Below are 19,172 nucleotides of genomic sequence, written 5' to 3' on the forward strand. Positions count from 1 at the left end.
CAACAAAATTTTAGGAATTATTTTACCAACTTCAGGGAAATATTGATGCAATAGTTTCGTTGCTCCTACCCGCACGTTTTGTTTTACGTTTTTCATGTTCCTTAGTCCAACTACAAGATATTAACAGATACAAGCAATGTCATTTGACGAACATTGCTGTTGTAACTTGCAGGGTAAACATCCCCACAGAAAAGCACAAAAATTAGGCGGTTAAATTCTCGTAGTTCCTGAACGTTGACATGCTGACAATATACCATACCGTTATGTTGGAAGTCCATCGTTTAAAAATGCAATGGAATTTATTTTTTCGGGAGAAAATAAATATGTCTTCATTCTTCTGTATGTTTAGCCTTTGTTACGCATCAACATTTTTACTATGACAGCATGAAAATTCTGTAGTTGGTTGTGAAACGTATCATTCCCTGTTGTTGCGAGCCGAAGTTTTACCGCATGTTAGATATTTTTTTGAGAATTGTTGGACAATACTTACGGACACTGGGTGACGCTTTTGCGCGCAGCTAGATAGCAACACTACATGGATCGATATTTTATGGTCGGACGAAGGGGAGTGCATTGAAGGACACGGGTGTATATTAAGAGAGAGCGTTCGATGTGAGACGTCAAAGTTCTCATGTGAAGCGATGGAATGTGAAGGCGGTGAGGGAACGGGGGGGATTATTTTATTGCGAGCTCACGGTGGGATTATATCAGATATGGGAATTTCGGTAGAATGTAGGAAGCGATTTCGAAGTCACTTTATGTTACAAGTCGAATGCTAACCGAGATTTTTCATGTCAGAATGACTGCTATCTTAGAATATTAAATTGACACGTTGCTTAAAATTTACAACAATTTTTATGGTGAGGTTAAAACAAGAAAGATTTTGTACAGAACTTACGTTAGCAAACAATTTATTTTTTGTAAAGTTTTTACAGCATCCTGTGTGGTAGCAAAAAGTTTATAATTTAAGTTTGTGCTGCCGAAGCAGTGGTACGTTGAATAACGGCCCGTCGCGATTTAAAATGTCTTCGTTGATCGAACCGACTCCCAGTCGGCGCAATTCATTAATAGACGTTTCTCGCTGTGTTGCAAAGGGCGCGTGCCCATGGTTTATAGAAAAATGTGATTTCATTTTTCGTAATCATAATAAAAATGCGACAATATAACCACTTCAATAATATTGAAATGGAGTTTCCTAGTATTGCGGTAAAGAGATGTAATAAAACCGCCGAAAGTGGTTATTTGTTTAATTCTAGTTCAGTGTTGAAAATTTGGCAGCGAAGAAAGGTCGGACAATGGCTGTCGTTTGATGTAGGTTAATTCCGCTGTGTAAACTCGGGCTGTTCGCGCTTATTCCATATCTACATAACTACAGCACGCGCCACCGTAATCTGCTTAACGCTTGTCGGCAATATACATTAGCTGAATAAACAAACAATCAATTCATCACTCGGTGGTGATAGCGCACATGTGCGCATATTCACAGAATGACAGTGGTAAGATGGAGATGCAATTCCGAGGAGCTGCAAATGCGTCACAAGACGAATTTGTTTAGTTAGAGTTAAGTGAAAAAATGAATCGAATAAGAAAATGTGACTTGATGTTTTGCACTTTGTGCTTGGAGGTGTATATTTGACATGAACCAGGTCCACTTTAGCTTGAGCCAAGGAAAAGAGAAATTTATTACTTGAGAATTGTGTATATGAATATGAAAAAGGTTATGATGAAAAATGTTGATAATTTTTCTTTCTCAGGCTTTAAAAACTTAAAGATTTGTTGAAAATTGTTCGTCAACACAAACACGAAGGTTTTACAAAATGGCGGTTCCTAACTGTTTCTGCTGCGGTAACGCCATATTGGACAAACACATTCTGCAGGTAAATTACGAAAACCAAATACTTTTTGGATTACAGTGCACGAGGGTATGTTAACTGACAAAATAGTGTTAACATGTTACGTTCAAAACCACTTTCAAGCGATTTAAAACCAAATCTTAAAAAATATCGTTAAAATTATATAAAGCTGGCTGCTATTATAAACATGACATGATAAAAAATTTTTGACAAATGAAACGTTTTAAAGGTTGACGACAAGGTGAGTCACGAGGATTGTGTGAAATGCAACGATTGTCATTGTCAACTACGCGAAACTTGCTTTGCTAGAAATGGATTATTGTATTGTTCCGACGATTTCACCAGGTATGTGAATACGTTTTGCTACCACGTTTTGTGAGTGTTTGAGCGTAAACTTCTAGAGTTGCAGTGTTTATGCAGAGTTGGTTGAATATAAATCGTCATCAACTCTAATCATTTTGTAACTTTACAGCGTGAACTTTGATCACGCAAAATCCGTACATTTAGTTTCTTGAACCCAAAAGGAAAAATATATTCTATACTTTGTATTATGAGTGTGTAATGCATGCTCTTATTTGTACAAGTTTTAAAATATCATAGACTCTTATGTCAAAACGCTTTATATTTTAAAAACATGTTTCGCCTTTATAAGCATCCTCAGTTTTAAACTACATTAACAGAACAGACTAAGCTAAATTGTAAAATGGTAAAACCATGCAAGCTACTGGTGCCAGTAAAGCGTTTTGACACACGATCATATAATTTTTTGAAACTGACATTAAAGTTTCCACTTGTGTTACGCAAAAGTAGTGTTGCTACAATAGGTGGATCTCGTAAAGAAAAAATACTACTCTCATGTTTACATATATATACAAAAGCTATACTTGATTCAGACTTAAAGAACACAGGAATTAAATTTAACAACGCACGATAGTAAACATATTATTTGAACAACAAATGTACATGTGGTGCAGACGTTTCGGCAGCAAATGCGCCGGGTGCGCTCTCCCCGTCTTTGCAACCGACCTCGTTCAAAAGTTCCAGTGTGAAGGTGAATCTATGGTCGTCTACCACATCGAATGCTTCTCCTGTTTCGCTTGCGGAAGAAAAATCCTCCCCGGTACCCAGGTTTTCTTCAGAGATGGACGCAAAGTGTTTTGCTGCGACGATCACGTGACGCCACAACCCAAAGGTAAGGGTTAAGCCGTTGTTATTGTTTAAATCTGAATAAATAAACAAAATACCCCACATTGTACTAATATATTTTAATAAATCATCGTTTCATGTCAATTACTTCCACTGCCATGAATACATAAAGTACATTACATTATTAGGATTCTGTCAAATAGTTTTCCCGCTATATCACTACCATCTGAAAGTTCAAAATATGTTTTAACGATAAACTCAGGTGTTTCACGGAATAAAACTCTTCCAAATGATGTAAACGATAACTGTTTGATTTTTATGTGATGTGGCAATTTACTAATAGGACAAATTTAAACTAAAACATGAAATTTTAAATTTCAATAAACTGTTTCTAGCACGAAATATTTTCTATTTTGCAAACGAAACACATTATTTTCCATTTCGCAAGCACCACGACATGAAAATAATGTCAATATAATACTGAAATTGTTGTTGTTTAAGATGACCCACTTGATGGGGAAGCTCTCGATTGGGGATCGAATGAACCCGAAATAATCACCCCAAAATCGGAATCGGTTGACAGCAACTCGGGATGTGACTCGTTATCGCTCTGCGTTCCTCCAACCAAACGTCGCGGACCGCGAACAACAATAAAAGCGAAACAGTTAGAAGCACTGAAAGCTGCATTTTCCGCCACACCAAAACCCACACGTCACACCAGAGAACAACTAGCGCAAGACACAGGACTCAGTATGCGAGTTATACAGGTGCGATACCAGATTAATTATTTTGATATAGATCGAGAAATATTTGCCTAAAATAACATTATGGTGGGAGGTAGGGTGTCTATTGTTGGGAGTAAACACCAGCGCCGATACAAAACGATGATAAACTCTTAAAACATCCACAAGTTTGCAAGTATATTCACCATATTTTTTCCACCTATTTTGTTGTTGTTAAACTTTAACTCGAGAAAACCCTTACGCTATTACTTCAAAATGTCTTTTAATTTGATAATTGTTGCACACTGATGTGATTGAACATTTCTTGTGTGGTCATAGGTGTGGTTTCAAAACCGCAGAAGCAAAGAAAGACGAATGAAGCAATTAAACGCTTTTGGCAACCGTCGCCATTTCTTTGAGCGAAGCGAGGCATTGCGCATGCGCGAAATCGCTAATGCAAAGCAAGATCACGTGACGAACACCTTCTTTCAGCCAGGTTGGATATTGTGACGTAACGATAATTCGCCGCATGGCGACAAAGCGTTTTTACAGACGGTGAATCCCCTCGGACGGGTCCCTGTGGGAAATCTCTTTGTTACGTCACAGACGGAGCGGAAAATGGCAATTAAGTGCGCGTGCATTGTGAAGTGGTATAATCAAGAAGGCCAATGCGGCGCAGATAGAGCTTTGATTGCCCTTATTACGTCACTAGGGACTGCGTAGGCACGTGACTTGCACCATAAACGTGTCGTATTTTGCTACGTTTAATTATCACCTTCAAGATCAAATGCAAAATTGTCAAATAGCAATCAACTTTTGAATTTGCTGAAGTATGTTCCTCTATCTAAAAAACGTTCTATGGTGGTGTAAAATGTATTTAATAAAAAAGAAAAAAACACTTTCCCGTAATCCTGTCTCAAAAAAAATTATTAAATCTTTACCACACGAAGCAAAAATACATTTACTTATTTATACATTTACGTATATAAATATATTGTAGTAAAAATTGGTAATGACGATTAATTTCACTGAAATATATGATAAAAATCATTTATAAAATGAAAAAGAATACACACTGTTTCAAACACATCGCAATATACATCACATTCACAACCTCTTCGATCAATACTTCTGTTATTATGAATCACAAATTCCGACATACGTGAAAACAATGAAACCAACTATGATGTCACAAACCTATTCGGTGTGACGTTTTGATTGACGTAATGCCACCAGACGCTGCGTACGCGATCAATTACGTCACACGCCAAGCTTTGATTAATGTTAAGTAACAGATGGAAGCCTCATCAATCCGGTGCTACCGCAGCGTGTGTTGCTAAAGTTCAGTATTTTCTCTTCAGAAGTTGCAAAAAAGTTTTGATTTTAGTTTGAATTTTTACTAGCTTGATATTATTTTTTTATTGATTCATTTACAGGAAGTACGCTGTATTTTGGTAAAAAGTAAATAGAAATGTTAAATTTATCCTAGTTTGGATTTTACGTTTTCTGTAACTCCGCCTTGTGAAAGCAGATATTCCTCGATAAATTAAAAAAATTACATCCTTTTTTGTTTTTAGAAACCGGAATGTTTCCTGGAAATTTTGGAACTGGCGGACCCCTATTACCACCCCAGGGTGAAAAAAACTACCCTGCTTTCTCCTCCCATCGCCAACAACACGATTGGGAGCAAGATGTGACTCTGGAAAACTGTTTTGTTGCCCCACAAAGTTTTCTCGATAAGGACCAAGCACCGAGGGGCTATAATTACGTCATGACAGATTCACCGAATGAAAAACGGCACAACCATGCCTGTGATGACGTCACAGGAATGCAGTTTTGGGCCCAAGACTAGAAGTTGTTGATTGCAAATAGCAAATACCGACAGTAATATTACCGCACTCTTGTAAAGTATTGCGGACTTTTGTCAAACTGTCATACTTAATAATGCTTCGTACATGGACACCGACATACAGGAAGCTTTTCAAATCGTTTAAATTTCAGTTGATTTGACGCTCATGAAATTTGTGCACTCCTTAATCTTCGAAGCTTCTTGTGGTCCTGTTACAAGCACGATACAAACTTTTGCACAGTTATTTGCAAATGTTTATTCTCTTTTGTTTTCTAAAGGAAATTTATTTCCAAACTTCCCGACATTCCGCATTTCGCAGAGTACTATCGAATGTTCTTTACCGTACTTTATGTTTTCTTGCTGGTACTCGACAAATAGAAATACATCAGGTTTCATGCAATCCCTGCACCTGCGATTTTTGAGTGTAACTTTTTAACCTGAGGATTACTTAGAAAAGGTTTTTTGCTCCATGTTGGAAGGCAAATTTTATAAATAGTTACGCTTTTAACGATTTGTAAAATATTTATTAAGATTCCATATACGGTATCATAAAGGTGACGTTGACTGGCGACCGCTTCGACCGGTTTAATTATGCCTCCTGGAAAAAATCGTAATCAACACATTCGTGCATGTATTGAAGTCCAATATGCTTGGGCCATTTCGATGTCATATCGGGTTTGTAAACTTAACAAACCAGGTCCAGGTTTAATTTTTACTGTCCGCAAGTGCAGGTTTGCGACATGAGAAAGTACTTCCACCCCGCTGGCAGTCAAAGTCGAATGAAGTAACCCAGGTTCTGTGTTGGATTTTTACTACTTTTCTTCTTGTCACAACTCCTCTGCATCGCTAATTCCTTCAAAGTTTGACATTTATACGACCACGATATTGCCTGGTGGCGCTGTTCTGTCCGCTCACTCCCAAACCACCCCTCTGACTGGCGCCGACGGTTTTTTATGACGTCTGCTGCCTCACCACTGACGATATTTATTGCTTTCCATCTTACTCCCTGCTATAAGTGTTCGTACATGGTAAGCGTGCAACAACATTTTAATTTATAATTACACGATTAGTGAAAATAGAAGAAAATTGTATTGCTTGATTGCAGTTTCTTATACCTATCGTGTGACCTCTGGTCCTATTAAGCACGTTTTCTGCATTAACATAAATTAAAATCGAGCTGCTCTGGAACCATTTATTTTGTCTCATTCAACAACGTTTCTAAATTATGAAAATCTTTATGTTTTGTACATTATTTTAACATTTATACTCATTGACATTTCTTACATTATTTTATTTCTCGATTGCCACTGACACAAATTTTTCCGCGGGGTGGCAGTAAAGGGACAGTTTGTACCACTTTTAGCTAATCTGGGATTAACATTTTGTGCGCCTTTTTTGCTCGCCATTCATCCATTCATTTATATTTTTTTGCCCCTTTGCTTCCGCGAGTTTTCAATGATTCGTGTTTTTATTTCCTGTCCATCACAACTTCTTTCCATGACATCCCACACAATAAGCACATCGGTTATAGAACAGTGATTCCCAACTTTTTGTGGTTGCGTACCACTTGGAGGGAAAACAATTTCGACTCATACCACCTTGTTGAATGTTACAAAGTTACCTAGGGAATCACAACTTTTTAAATTCGAACTATATTTGTAAATTACGCCAAGGTGCTCACGTACCACCGGTTGGGAAACACTGGGTTAGGGTATCTAGTTATTACAACGTTTAAAACGGAACTAATTTGCAAAAAAATGCGATTTTAAAAATTCAAACCTCCTGCCAAAGTTTAAAGTTCTGATTTTGTCTCGCATCCAAGATATTGTAGCCAGACTATTTTTGTTAAATCTAACCGCGAGTTGTTAGATGTCGCTTCGACTTGTCGAAACAAAGTAGTTGATCCAGCTTGGCTGCAATGTCTTGGCTGCGGTGCCAGTGAACCTGATTTCTAAGTACGATAGCTGAGGATTAGGGGCAATGGCAGTGTTTTGTCATATGATATCTGATACATGATGACATGTCTTGTCACATACACTTTTGGGTTGTTTTTACTTATAGCTATATTGCAAAAGATCGATGGCAGATTGAATGACTGAAAGACAGTTTAAATGCAGTAAAGCAATTTTTTATTTTCCTATCTGGTGTTTTACGTGTTGAGCGTACTTTATCGTTCCAGCCATGCACAGCTATACAGGAGGAATTTCCGGTTTGCTGAAATTCAATGCCACGTTCGAACAAAGAGCGTCGTGACGGTCTCTTTGTTGCCTTCTTTCCGTATCCATTTATTGTAAGGGTTGTACGGAGTATTGGCTTTTAAGGTCGACACGTGGGTAAAGTTAAGTGGGGAACAAATGCAAACGTAAACCCGCCATTTGTTGTGTTAGTTGCTATAGCGCTGTAGAGACGGGACTTCTATGCTGAAACTTCTTGACCAAGTAATTTAAATAAATATTTTGAAAATATGGAATTATTCACGGTGAATAATTGTTGACTTCGGCAAAGATGGAAAGCGTTCAGGTAATATTATTGTGTTTTATGGTTCGTACATGTTATTCTTCTTATACAGCCTAATTAGAATTACTGTACCCCAGAAGTTCTCTTGCGGGAGTTGCACCTAACTTTCTAAATTCGTTGTCAATACAAACCTAAAAATATTTGCGCATTCTTTAAGACTGAATATCAAATAAAAATAACTGTACGGGAATGATGGCAATGTGTTTACTCTATAAGCGGTTCGGACATAATGTGCCTTAAAAGTTAATATAATCGTGAAAAAAATTAAGAGAAAACATTTGCCAATAAAAGTAATTATGAGAGCACAGAACATTTTAAATGAAGTATATAATTCTATAAAAGTCTGTCATTTATAACTGTGATTTTTTTGTTGGGTTTTAAGTTAAAAGAATTTGATCCTGACGAATTCGAATGTATTCCTGGTAAACTTGGACACCTCGGCTCAGGTGCTTTTGGAGTTGTGAGACTTGCCATTCATAAAGTCCTTGGCCCTGTTGCACTAAAGTGCTTTTCAACAACCGCTGGACCTTCTATTGAGGAAATGTAAGAGAAAGTCCGATTTTATTCTATCAGTAATGCCTATCGAGCAGGGGTGCCCAACTCTTACGTTTATGCGTGCCATATTTTTACATAACCTTCTAACTGCAGTCCCCGTGCAACAGAAATTGGGTTTTCATCGGGAAAGGTATAATCACACACAACATGTTGGCAAATAATAAACTACACCAAAAATTAGGACGACAATTACAAATGAGGGTAACGATATTTTCATTGACTTTGTCAAATAAACCCTTGCGCCATATACCAAATCAAAAATACACGCGGCTCTTTTGAGAAAGGTGGTTCAGTATATCACAAGTCGGAAAAAATTAAGTCCAACAGCAAATATTACTTGCACTAGGATTAGGAATGAATTGTCACATCATCAAACCTCCAACAACGAAAACGTTGTACGACTCTATGGGTGGACAAAGTGGAAAGGGGTGATGGCGATTGTGATGGAATACTGCAATTATGGAAGTCTTGAAGATATCCTCCTCAACAGTAGCGTGAGTTTGTCGGTGTCAGTTACCTTACAAATGTGCAGCGAGATCGCTGGTGGCATTGCCAGTGTTCACAACGTATCGAAGCTCAAACGCATGGTGCATTGTGACATCAAGCCTGGAAATATTTTGGCTTCTAAAAAATTTCAATGCAAGTTATCCGACTTCGGTGGAGCAAAGTTGTGCAACTACACGAATTGTGTGACGACTTCCCAGCTTCCTACGCGCGATCAACTAACATTAGCATATACGCCACCTGAAGTCTTGATTAATGTGGGCCTGCCCTTAAGCAAAGAGCAAGACACCTACTCATTTGCCATGGTGGTTCACATGCTCTTAACAAGGCGCCAACCGTTCACCTTACCCAATTTGATTGTTGTGTTGGTGACAAAAGGAAAACGACCGAGTACCAAAATAATAGATGAAATGAAGAAAACCCTTCAGGACCTGGATCTGGAGAGCGTTCAACTTATGCAGGAGATAATGGAAAGTTGCTGGAAGCAAAAACCCGAAGAAAGACCAAACATGCTGGATGTAAAGAAACGTTTGGAGAAACAACTTGCCAAGTATAAGCCTTCGGATATTATCGGCAGCATCTCGGAAGCAATAAAAAATCTTACGTTTGTTGATCCCGGTACTTACGAGAAAGTTAAGATCCCGCTCACCAGTTTTTCTCTTTCCAACCAATCCTTTGCTACAGGTCGGTCAAAAAAACCAGCTACTCTGCCCAAGCCAAAGCGCACTACAAAAACTTTAACTCCGAATGCTTCAGGTAGATTTTAGTTTTAATGGGACTTAGATCTGACTTTTTGATGATTATTTGTACCGTTGTGTGAAGGTGGAGTGTCATATCAGGTATCGTCTACAAATCTTCCTCATCGGGATCAGAATTCCTTACCTGTTTTAAAGTCTGCTGGTCCCAAATTAAACAAATCTTTTCATCAACTCGGTTTGTGAATGCATTTTGTAACAAAAACGTTAAAATGAACTGTAGTTCGAACAATCTTTAATCCAGTTTAGCAATAATAACGCATGTGTATTTCTTGTGTGGAATTTCCGTTATACTTGCTTACTTAACAAAAAAAAACTCTATGGCAACATTTACCTGCCCTCTTACGTATAGTGGTTGTACTTGGTCGGTATAGTGCCAAAAAATATTTCCTCCGTAATTGTCAATAGCGTTAATTGGCTTTATTATTTTTCAAACCTTTGTGCGCAGGTGAGCCGTCAAGCTCCGCGCCTGCTACAAAGGTACCACCTGCTTCAACGCCTTCAAAGGAAACTTTCAAACATTGCGGTATGTAATTTAAAATTGGCTCATGCCAACTAACAGTTCAACAGAACTGCAAAACAACAGCATGATGTAGTCCTTAGATCATCTCGAACAAGTGTACAATGTTTTTGATATTTTTACAGTTTGAAAATGAACTGTAGAGGTTGAATAACTAATTGTTTCCACTTGGCTTTACCGTCAAACCAATTGTGCGCAGGCAAACCGGCCAAACTCGTGACACCTTCCAACCTCCTGTCTACTTCGAAATCAGGCAATCTAGATTTAATTGAAATTTTTCAACACCACGGTATGTAGGTGAAAATACGAATTTGGTGGAAATACGCAATTGCTTTTTTTGTCTAAGCACCTAAGATTAATCTTTAAAGCGTTTTTGATGGAATTATTTTACATGCTTTAACAAAAGCAAAATTTGCAGAAGGTGAAGCCTGTTCAAAAATCAAGGAGTATGAAAATGTGACGACCACAAAGGAATATGACAAAGGATCCGATATCGCCAAACTTCTTCTAGCTTTGATTTTGGAAGACAAATATGCTTCCGGGGACAGGGCTGAGACTTATGCCATGAAGTTGCTGAAGCAGGAGAAATACACTTCGTCGACTCTATTCTTTTACCTTGCTGGTTTGTTGTACAAGAAAAAACACGATAAAAAGGAGGCACTGAGTGACATAAGTCGTGCCTGTAGTGGAATCAGAGCAACCAGCGCAAATATGGTCCAACAACAGAAAAAATACCCTAATGGAAAAGACTTATTGCTTCATCTTCACATTCCTTACATGAAAGAGTTAATCACGACGCTTCACGAAATTCCAAACGTGGACTCCAAACTCCGCAGTAGAAAAGAAGCAACTTGTTACAAACATACTGCGGATGTGTGTCTTCTCGCAGATGACGCGAAGTCCATGGAAGCTTCGCTAATGAAGTTAACTGAGATAATGGATGAATCTTTTGGTGCAGAAGCTCACAAGTATTCCGTATACGCAAGTGGCTTGACCCAACTTGGCGTCGCTAAATTAAAGAAAGAAAATTTCAAGGAGGCATGCGATTATTTTAAACAAGCCATAGATAGTTACAAAAATGCAGGTGACGAAAGCGACGAAGACAAACAAAAACGAATCGAAGTAGTGGAGTCTTATTTGCGCATTACTCGGACGAAACTGCTTTAAAGCTAGTGTTTTCTACGTAATAACAAAACGTGGCTTTCAAAATTGTAATAGCTTGCGGGATCATGGCCAGGTAAAAATTTGCATTTTGTCATAATTGCACCATTTCACTTGCATTACACCAACGTGTGTGCACACAAGCTGCCAAAAACCTCCGAAAGAGAGCAAACCACCACTGAGAATGGAATATGATCATATCCGCCACGTCGATCATTTTACAAACATCTTGTAGCACAACTCAAACAAATTTACGCTCTAGCACTCTTAAATCGTATATTTTACTTGCGCTCCAATTTCAGACTTTTTGTTTTACATTCTGACTCGAATAGCTTCCTATTTCTTCACCAAAACCGTCACATCCGGTGTGCACAACACAGAGCATTGATGCAAAATTCGAAACGCCATTGGTTTGAAAATGACACATGGGCTGATTTTGACCTTAAAATTTAGGATTTTACATGTTTATTGTGTGTTGTTTTACATATAACAATGTTATCAAGCTTCTTTGCAAACCGGCATCACCCTTGGAAAAGTCCACACTATGTTTGGCATGTAATAGATAGTATACAACAAATATGGCACGCATAACCGTATGTATTGTGCACCCCTGCTTTACATAAACCACAAAGTCAGATACGCCATCTGTACATCAAACACCGGCTATCTGTCCATTACAACCGAGTGTGCAACATCCTATATTGTATTCGAATTAGAACCATCAACGCGAAACTAGCTTCAGCTACAAAAACTGTTATAAAACCTAGTCTTTAATTCTCTCCAGTGGGGCCTCCAATCATGTTACTAACAGGTCTATTTGTTTACATGAACTTTGTGGAAGCTGCGATTTTAAATCAAACCGTGTTGTTATTGTAATCTTACGCAATCTTACAATCCGGTGGTGCATGCAACCATTTCAACTGATTGTGTATTTGTTTAATCGCTACTTTACATACGTTTTCTATGATCGCCACAGCATTGTGTGACCTGTATCAAATCGCAACGTTTCATCTTTGGAAGTTCAGATAACATCGTTAGGTGATGACGTCATTACCATTTGTTTGATCATCTCTCAGCCGCGTGATCAACTCGTGCTTGAGTCTTAGTTGTAACACAAAGTAATGTAGGCTACATGTCGTAAATGTGTTAACTAACATTGTCTGTTCCCTTTTTACGTTTTGCAACTGGAAAAGTAGCTGCTTTCGTTGTAATATGACAATGCAACTTCCTGTCATTTCATAACGTACGTGGTCTATCTGACACTTCTTGATTTCTAAACGTGCCAATAAAGGAATTTATGCACGCTTACAGTGCAAACGAATACTGATATAATGGTTCGGTTTTATATAAGAGGTAATAGGGTGTGCTATGTGTATCAATTCATGGCTAATTCATACAATCAGAAGTGCAGATACCACAATGCTTTCAAAAAACACCTATGACTTATTTGCACTTGATTCGTGTGGAAGGCACACCCTTTTCAATAAGGTTCAATGGCATCGCAATCAACGCATTGCAGCCAAGCTGGATCAGCCGGCCTTTTAAACAAAAGCTAAAACTCCATCATAAAACATTCTAACGTCACACAGTTCAATAGGTGTAGGTAAATATTGAAGTCGTTCTTGGAGAGAACTCTTCGAGCGGAAAAACTTTCTTATATTTATTTATATTCTCCTTTTTACTCTGGCCATACAGAGATCCCGGTGACCATCGATTCCGATGTCGTTGGGTGCCACCACAAGTGTGTTCAATTAAGGTTGTCTAACTGTTGGTGCCAACGCTTCTACTGCATGTTGGCTCTCACGCAAGAACATGTGTCAATAAGGAGCTCAATGCAAATAAGGTTCTAAATGAGGCGAAATCATTGGGTCAACGTCCTGATACAGACTTGTGCTAGGCACAAACTGTAACTGAACAAACAGCGACGACGGCTGAGGAATGCGGGCAGTCGACCAACATTTCGTACGTGTTCTACATATGGGTCCATTATGTTGATTTTCTTTGTTTTACTTTTCTTATGATTTTCCATAACTTTTCTAGTATTTTTTTAAAAATTTTCAGTCTGGAGTTAAAGCAATAACTGATTCCACAATTTCGTTTCTAACTCTCTGCCCTTTTCTGTAATTCATGGTAAGTATGCATTTAAATTTGTATTTTTAAGTAATTTCAATTCATAAGCAAGTTTACAACAGAGGTCAAGCAAACTTTTTCAGAATATCCACACCATATCGTGGGCCACATTACTTGGCTTGACATTTTTACAGCAAGACTACAAGATGATTAAGTGTAAGACAATTCAAATAAATAAGTATACATATTCATTTAGTAAAAGCGTAAGTTTACATATGATTTCATTTCAATCTAGCGGAAAAGTGATGCAGTAGATATTCAAACACAAGATTGCGCAATTGAGTGTCCAAAATCAAAAATGTGATGCAATGAATCGGGTCAATCACCGAGCATTTTGGTTCGTGTTATTCGCAAATATGATTCCACTTCCTCGACTCGCCTTTGTTTGTCTTCATCGCTTTCGTCAACAGCCGCTTTGTAACACTCGATGGCTCGTTTTAATAATTCGCATGCCTCCTCGTGCTTTTCTTCTTTCAGTTTTATGATGCCTAGGTGGGTTAGGGCATTTGCATACACGGAATATGTATGAGCTTCAGCACCAAATGCTTCATCCATTATTTCAGTTATCTTCCTGTATGAATCTTCGTTGGACTTGCTATCGTTGGCAAGGTGATACACAACTGCCATACATTTGTAGCAAGTTGCTTCATTTCTGCTGCAGAGTTTGTTATGTGAAGTGGAAGCAAGAAATCTTTATTCTTCTGATCTAGTTTGACCATTTTATCGCTGTAGGCAGCGATTCCACCACAGACGCGACTTATATCACTCAAGGCATCTGTTTTGTCTATTTTGTTCTGGTAAAGCAAACCAGCAACATAAAAAATAAGGTTGACAACGTATATTTCTCCTCCTTGAGCAGCTTCCTGGCACAGAACTCTACCCTGTCTCCAGAAGCAAATTTGTCTTCCATGATTAATTTCAGTAGGAGATCGGCGATTCAGTAGGAGATCGGCGACTTTGTCAAATTGCTTTTTTGACACGTGAGCCTCATATTCATAGATTTTTGAACTGGCCCGAGACACTGCAAAAAGTTGATTTGGTTTTAAAAAGAACAAACACAACACCCAACAAACACATTTGTATTTTAGATAAAAAAATTTTCTCTGATTATAACGATTTACTCTTCTGCATACCGTGTTCATGGAAGATTTCCTTTAAATTTGGGTCTACTGGCATTCGCGCAATGGTAGGTTTGGATGGTACACCTGTACACAAAGCACTCATGACATTGATAAATCAAAGATACTCATTTTATTAAAGTTTACACTGTGTGATTCAATGTAACAATTTTTCTTGCCACATGTATTTAATTTACCCAACATAGTTTTTCTGAAATATAATTAACGAATTCCAAACATGTACAAATGCGTGGGTTAAAATAAAAAAATCATTTTCCAATATCCTGAAACTATTTTTTGTGTACGATTTGTGACTTTTAGCAAGTAAAAACTTTCTGAGAGGAATCTTTACTTCGTTGCAAGCATCAGGGTCGACGAACGAAAGATTTTTCATTGCTTCGGATACGCTGGTGATAACATCCGAAGGCTTATACTTCGCAAGTTGTTTCTCCAAACGTTTCTTCACATCCAGCATATTAGGTCTTTCTTCGGGTTTTTGCTTCCAACAGTTTTCCATTATCTCCTGCATGAGTTGAACGCTCTCCAGATCCAGGCCATTCAGGGTTTTCTTCATTGCATCTATTTTGCTGATATTTGGGCGACCCCCTGTTTTGATCAAAAGAATAAACAAGGCAGCCATATTAAATGGGTGACATCTGGTTAAGAGCATAAAGACCACCATGGAAAAGGAGTAGGTGTCTTGCTCTTTGCTTAAAGGCATGCTAGGATCATTAAGAACTTCTGGAGCCGTGTACGCCAGTGTGAGTTGATCACGTGCCGGATTAAGTGAAGTCGTCACACAATTCGTGTAGTTGCACAACTTTGCTCCACCGAAGTCGGATAACTTGCAGTGAAAATATTTGGAAACCAAAATATTTCCAGGTTTGATGTCACAATGCACCATTCGTTTAAGCTTTGACACATTGTGAACATTTGCAATGCCACCAGCGATTTCGGTGCACATTTGTAAGATAACTGACACCGATAAACTCACTCCACTGTTGAGGAGGATATCTTCAAGACTTCCATAATTGCAGTATTCCATCACAATCGCTATCACCCCTTTCCACTTTGTCCACCCATAGAGTCGTACAACGTTTTCGTTGTTTGATGTTTCATGATGTGACAATTCATTCTTTACCCTGAAAGTAATTTCGTTTTCCAGAAATCGTATGCAAGAAAATGTCATGATTTTTTTGATTTTTTAATGTTTTAGTTTTACTAAATTTTTGAATGACTGTTTGGAACTCAACGTTGATTAGAGATTTTGAAGCTAAGCAGAATCGATTTCTTTTATTTACAATTGGTTTAATTCTGTCTCTAACTTTGCAACTTTTAATTTGCTTTATGTCCACTTTTTGTAGATATTTTCGTGTACTTTGTCTACCCGTTAAAACAAATAAGTCAAAAAACGTTACTTTGTCTTACATTTCCTCAATGGATGTTCCTCCAGTTGTTGAAAAACACTTTATTGCAACAGGACCGAGGACTTTATGAACGGCAAGTCTCACAACTCCAAATGCACCTGAGCCGAGGTGTCCAAGTTTCCCAGGAATACATTCGAATTCTCTTGAATCAAACTTCTGCAGCTGGATGCAATAAAATTGTCTTTATTTCGATTTAGTTTTACGAAATCAAAGATATAAGTTACAACAAAGTTCGAAATGTATAATTTTATATATACTTTACCATCCATTCCTTGTTGTTACCACAAACGAAAAAAAATTGTTAATATTACTGCATGAAGTTGATAAGCTTCGTAAAATGAAACGTATGCACCACATGCGTAAATATTACCCGAACTCTTTCCATTCTTGCCATCTTCAACACATCATAGTAATCATCAATTTCAAACTTGCTGTAAGTTACCAATATAATTTTTTTTCTGTCTATCCCTGCAACAACCACACCGATATGAAACATACAAACAAAAAAAACTGCAATGCGAAAAAGTGTTACGAATATTCATACAGAACCTTATTCCTCAAGCGCAGAGGGTCTTCAGTCAAACCAAATACATCTGCATCTATGTATGTTTCATTTTTGAGATATTTGCCGGTTTAACTCAACAATATATTGATGACTATGCATTTAAATACTGTGAGATTTCAACATATGAGTTGTGCAAAACAAATATTTTCGTGCGTCCAACGCGAGAATGCAGAACTGCCAAATGCACACAACAAACATTTATTTACGATATGAAAATGCCAGATAACCTTTTACCACATAATCTTTCGTGTGATCAGCAGATAGAGTGTACACACTGTTTCGGTCTCATCAGTGCAGCTGTTGACAATTGCACTGCGCTAGCTTTTACACTATAGCTGGCACACAGATTTCCGCTTTGTGGTAACTTTCAGTCAACGTCGGTGCGTTGGGTACCCAACTGGGTACCAAACAACAGATACGAACCACCGTGGAGCGCACTATGATCAAACAACTACTTGGTATCCGATAGTGCTACCGGCTCGGGTTAACCCAATTTATATATGTGCAAGAAGAGCCATAATATGTATTTGAGTGTCAGGGGGTTATGGACCACTAATCTGAACGGACGCTGGCGGGCGAAATAATGAGTGGCAAAACCGGACAGTTCTCTTGTGATGATACCTTGACCCAATAGCACTGTCCTGGTAGCCAGTTAGTGCAGGGTAAACTGGATGTTTCACCAATTACGATCGTTAAACTCCAAATCGAATTCCGGATTGCGCAAACGGTTTGTTTAGCCCGCTGATATCACGCCTTCCTGCCTATTACGAAGATTGCAGGGTCGCTGAACTAATTCTGGTAACAAACGAAGCGCACAGCAAACAAATGTTGCATGTTTGCGTATTCTGCAGCGTATGTTGCAACACTGAACAAACATTTCGTATATGCGACAGAAGAGTGGCCCGACATAACGATTATTATGAATATTTAAAAAGTTTTTTGTTCGGTACAACGTCGAGAGCCTTTAAAAGCTTCACAAATATTCGTAAAATTTCTTGCGTCATTCTGTGACACGCAATATAAAACAGAAATTACCTTAAAATAAAAATTTTGCAAATTATGTAGAAAACTACACAAAAACGTATCGTTACATCCATGAGATTGCAACACCATGGATAGTGTAAGACAAATTGTCTCGTGTATGCAATTCAGCCTTACGTAAATGTAACAAACATTTATTTAACGATAAGAAAATGCCATCCTGATACAAAATATGTTTGGTACAAGCTGTAATTGAACAAACAACAGTGATGACGATTAAACAATGCGGACACACCAGCAACATCGTCAAAATGATAACCCATGTTAAGGGTTTGATCTGAAATATCTTTGAAACTCCTGTTGCTGCCAGGCATATTGCAATTTAAAATGTACTGCTCTTCTGGCATAAAATATACGTGATGTGATTGTAGTTTTGCGACGTTTCGTCTGATGAAATCTCGAAATATAATTGCTACAAACCTACACACTTTGAAGACAAACACTATTCGAAGACAATCCATGTTCAGTCGCACAGCAGTAAAAGTATTTCATCGCTGTGACGCGACACCGTAAAAACATAACCGTGACACGGTGCATGATAAAGCTGCTCATAAAACAATACAAAAGTGGTAAGTGAAATTATGCGTTAAACAATTTCAATAATGTGGCCGCAAAATACTTGTGTACAATAAACTTGTTTTATTCTTATCGTATTTATGATTAACATAATCAAACAGATCAAAAGATTTCAGCACAAAAATAAGAAAGGCCAATAATACCATTAGTCGCAATCGACTCAACACTAAACGCGGGAGTAAAAAATAAAAAGAACATCGGTCGTTTATCCACGCGCTGTGCGGGTATGCTTAAACAAATCGAATCAGTTTCGTTGCGACCAAGCGTCACAAATCAAGTAACTGCTATTTTTATTATTGCTTTAAACATTTCGTATTTTTCTTGGCAGTTTGTTTATGGCCCACAACAGCGTTATAATAAATTTAAAAACAGTAGTTATGCGGAGTGGCTCCGCTTCATCAGGTGTAAATAAACATAATGAGATACACAAAAACACTAACGATGCCGCAACAAAACGATGTCAACCAACGACAGCTTATCGCTTCGTGCCTTTTTTCTTTACCCGTCTTGCGCTTGTTTATTTGTGTCGCATTGTGTTTATTTACACCTGATGAAGTGAGAGGTCCAAAGCTAATGTACTTTAGAATGCAAAATTCAGACTTCTTAAAGAGTGCAAAACCGAAAATTTAGTATGTAGGTTGTGAAATACAAACTTTTATTGCAATTCTCACGTGAATGCAAGTCAGCCTAATCCGCATAACAAACATTTGTTTAACGATACAAAAATACCCCA

At 38.0% G+C, this 19,172-nt stretch overlaps 1 protein-coding gene across 1 annotated transcript; it reads left to right on the forward strand.

Moving 5' to 3' along the window:
- Positions 1 to 1,817: 1,817 nt before the first annotated feature.
- On the forward strand, positions 1,818 to 5,573 carry LOC145890244 (LIM/homeobox protein Lhx5-like). The gene is made up of 6 exons (XM_082981265.1): positions 1,818 to 1,877; positions 2,083 to 2,198; positions 2,828 to 3,045; positions 3,501 to 3,766; positions 4,061 to 4,217; positions 5,299 to 5,573. The coding sequence occupies exons 1-6, from the start codon at positions 1,818 to 1,820 to the stop codon at positions 5,571 to 5,573; spliced, it is 1,092 nt and encodes a 363-aa protein (XP_082837391.1).
- The last annotated feature ends 13,599 nt before the right edge of the window (positions 5,574 to 19,172 follow it).

This window comes from Ascidia mentula, chromosome 2 (assembly GCF_947561715.1).
Source record: "Ascidia mentula chromosome 2, kaAscMent1.1, whole genome shotgun sequence".
Classification (NCBI taxonomy): Eukaryota; Metazoa; Chordata; class Ascidiacea; order Phlebobranchia; family Ascidiidae; genus Ascidia; species Ascidia mentula.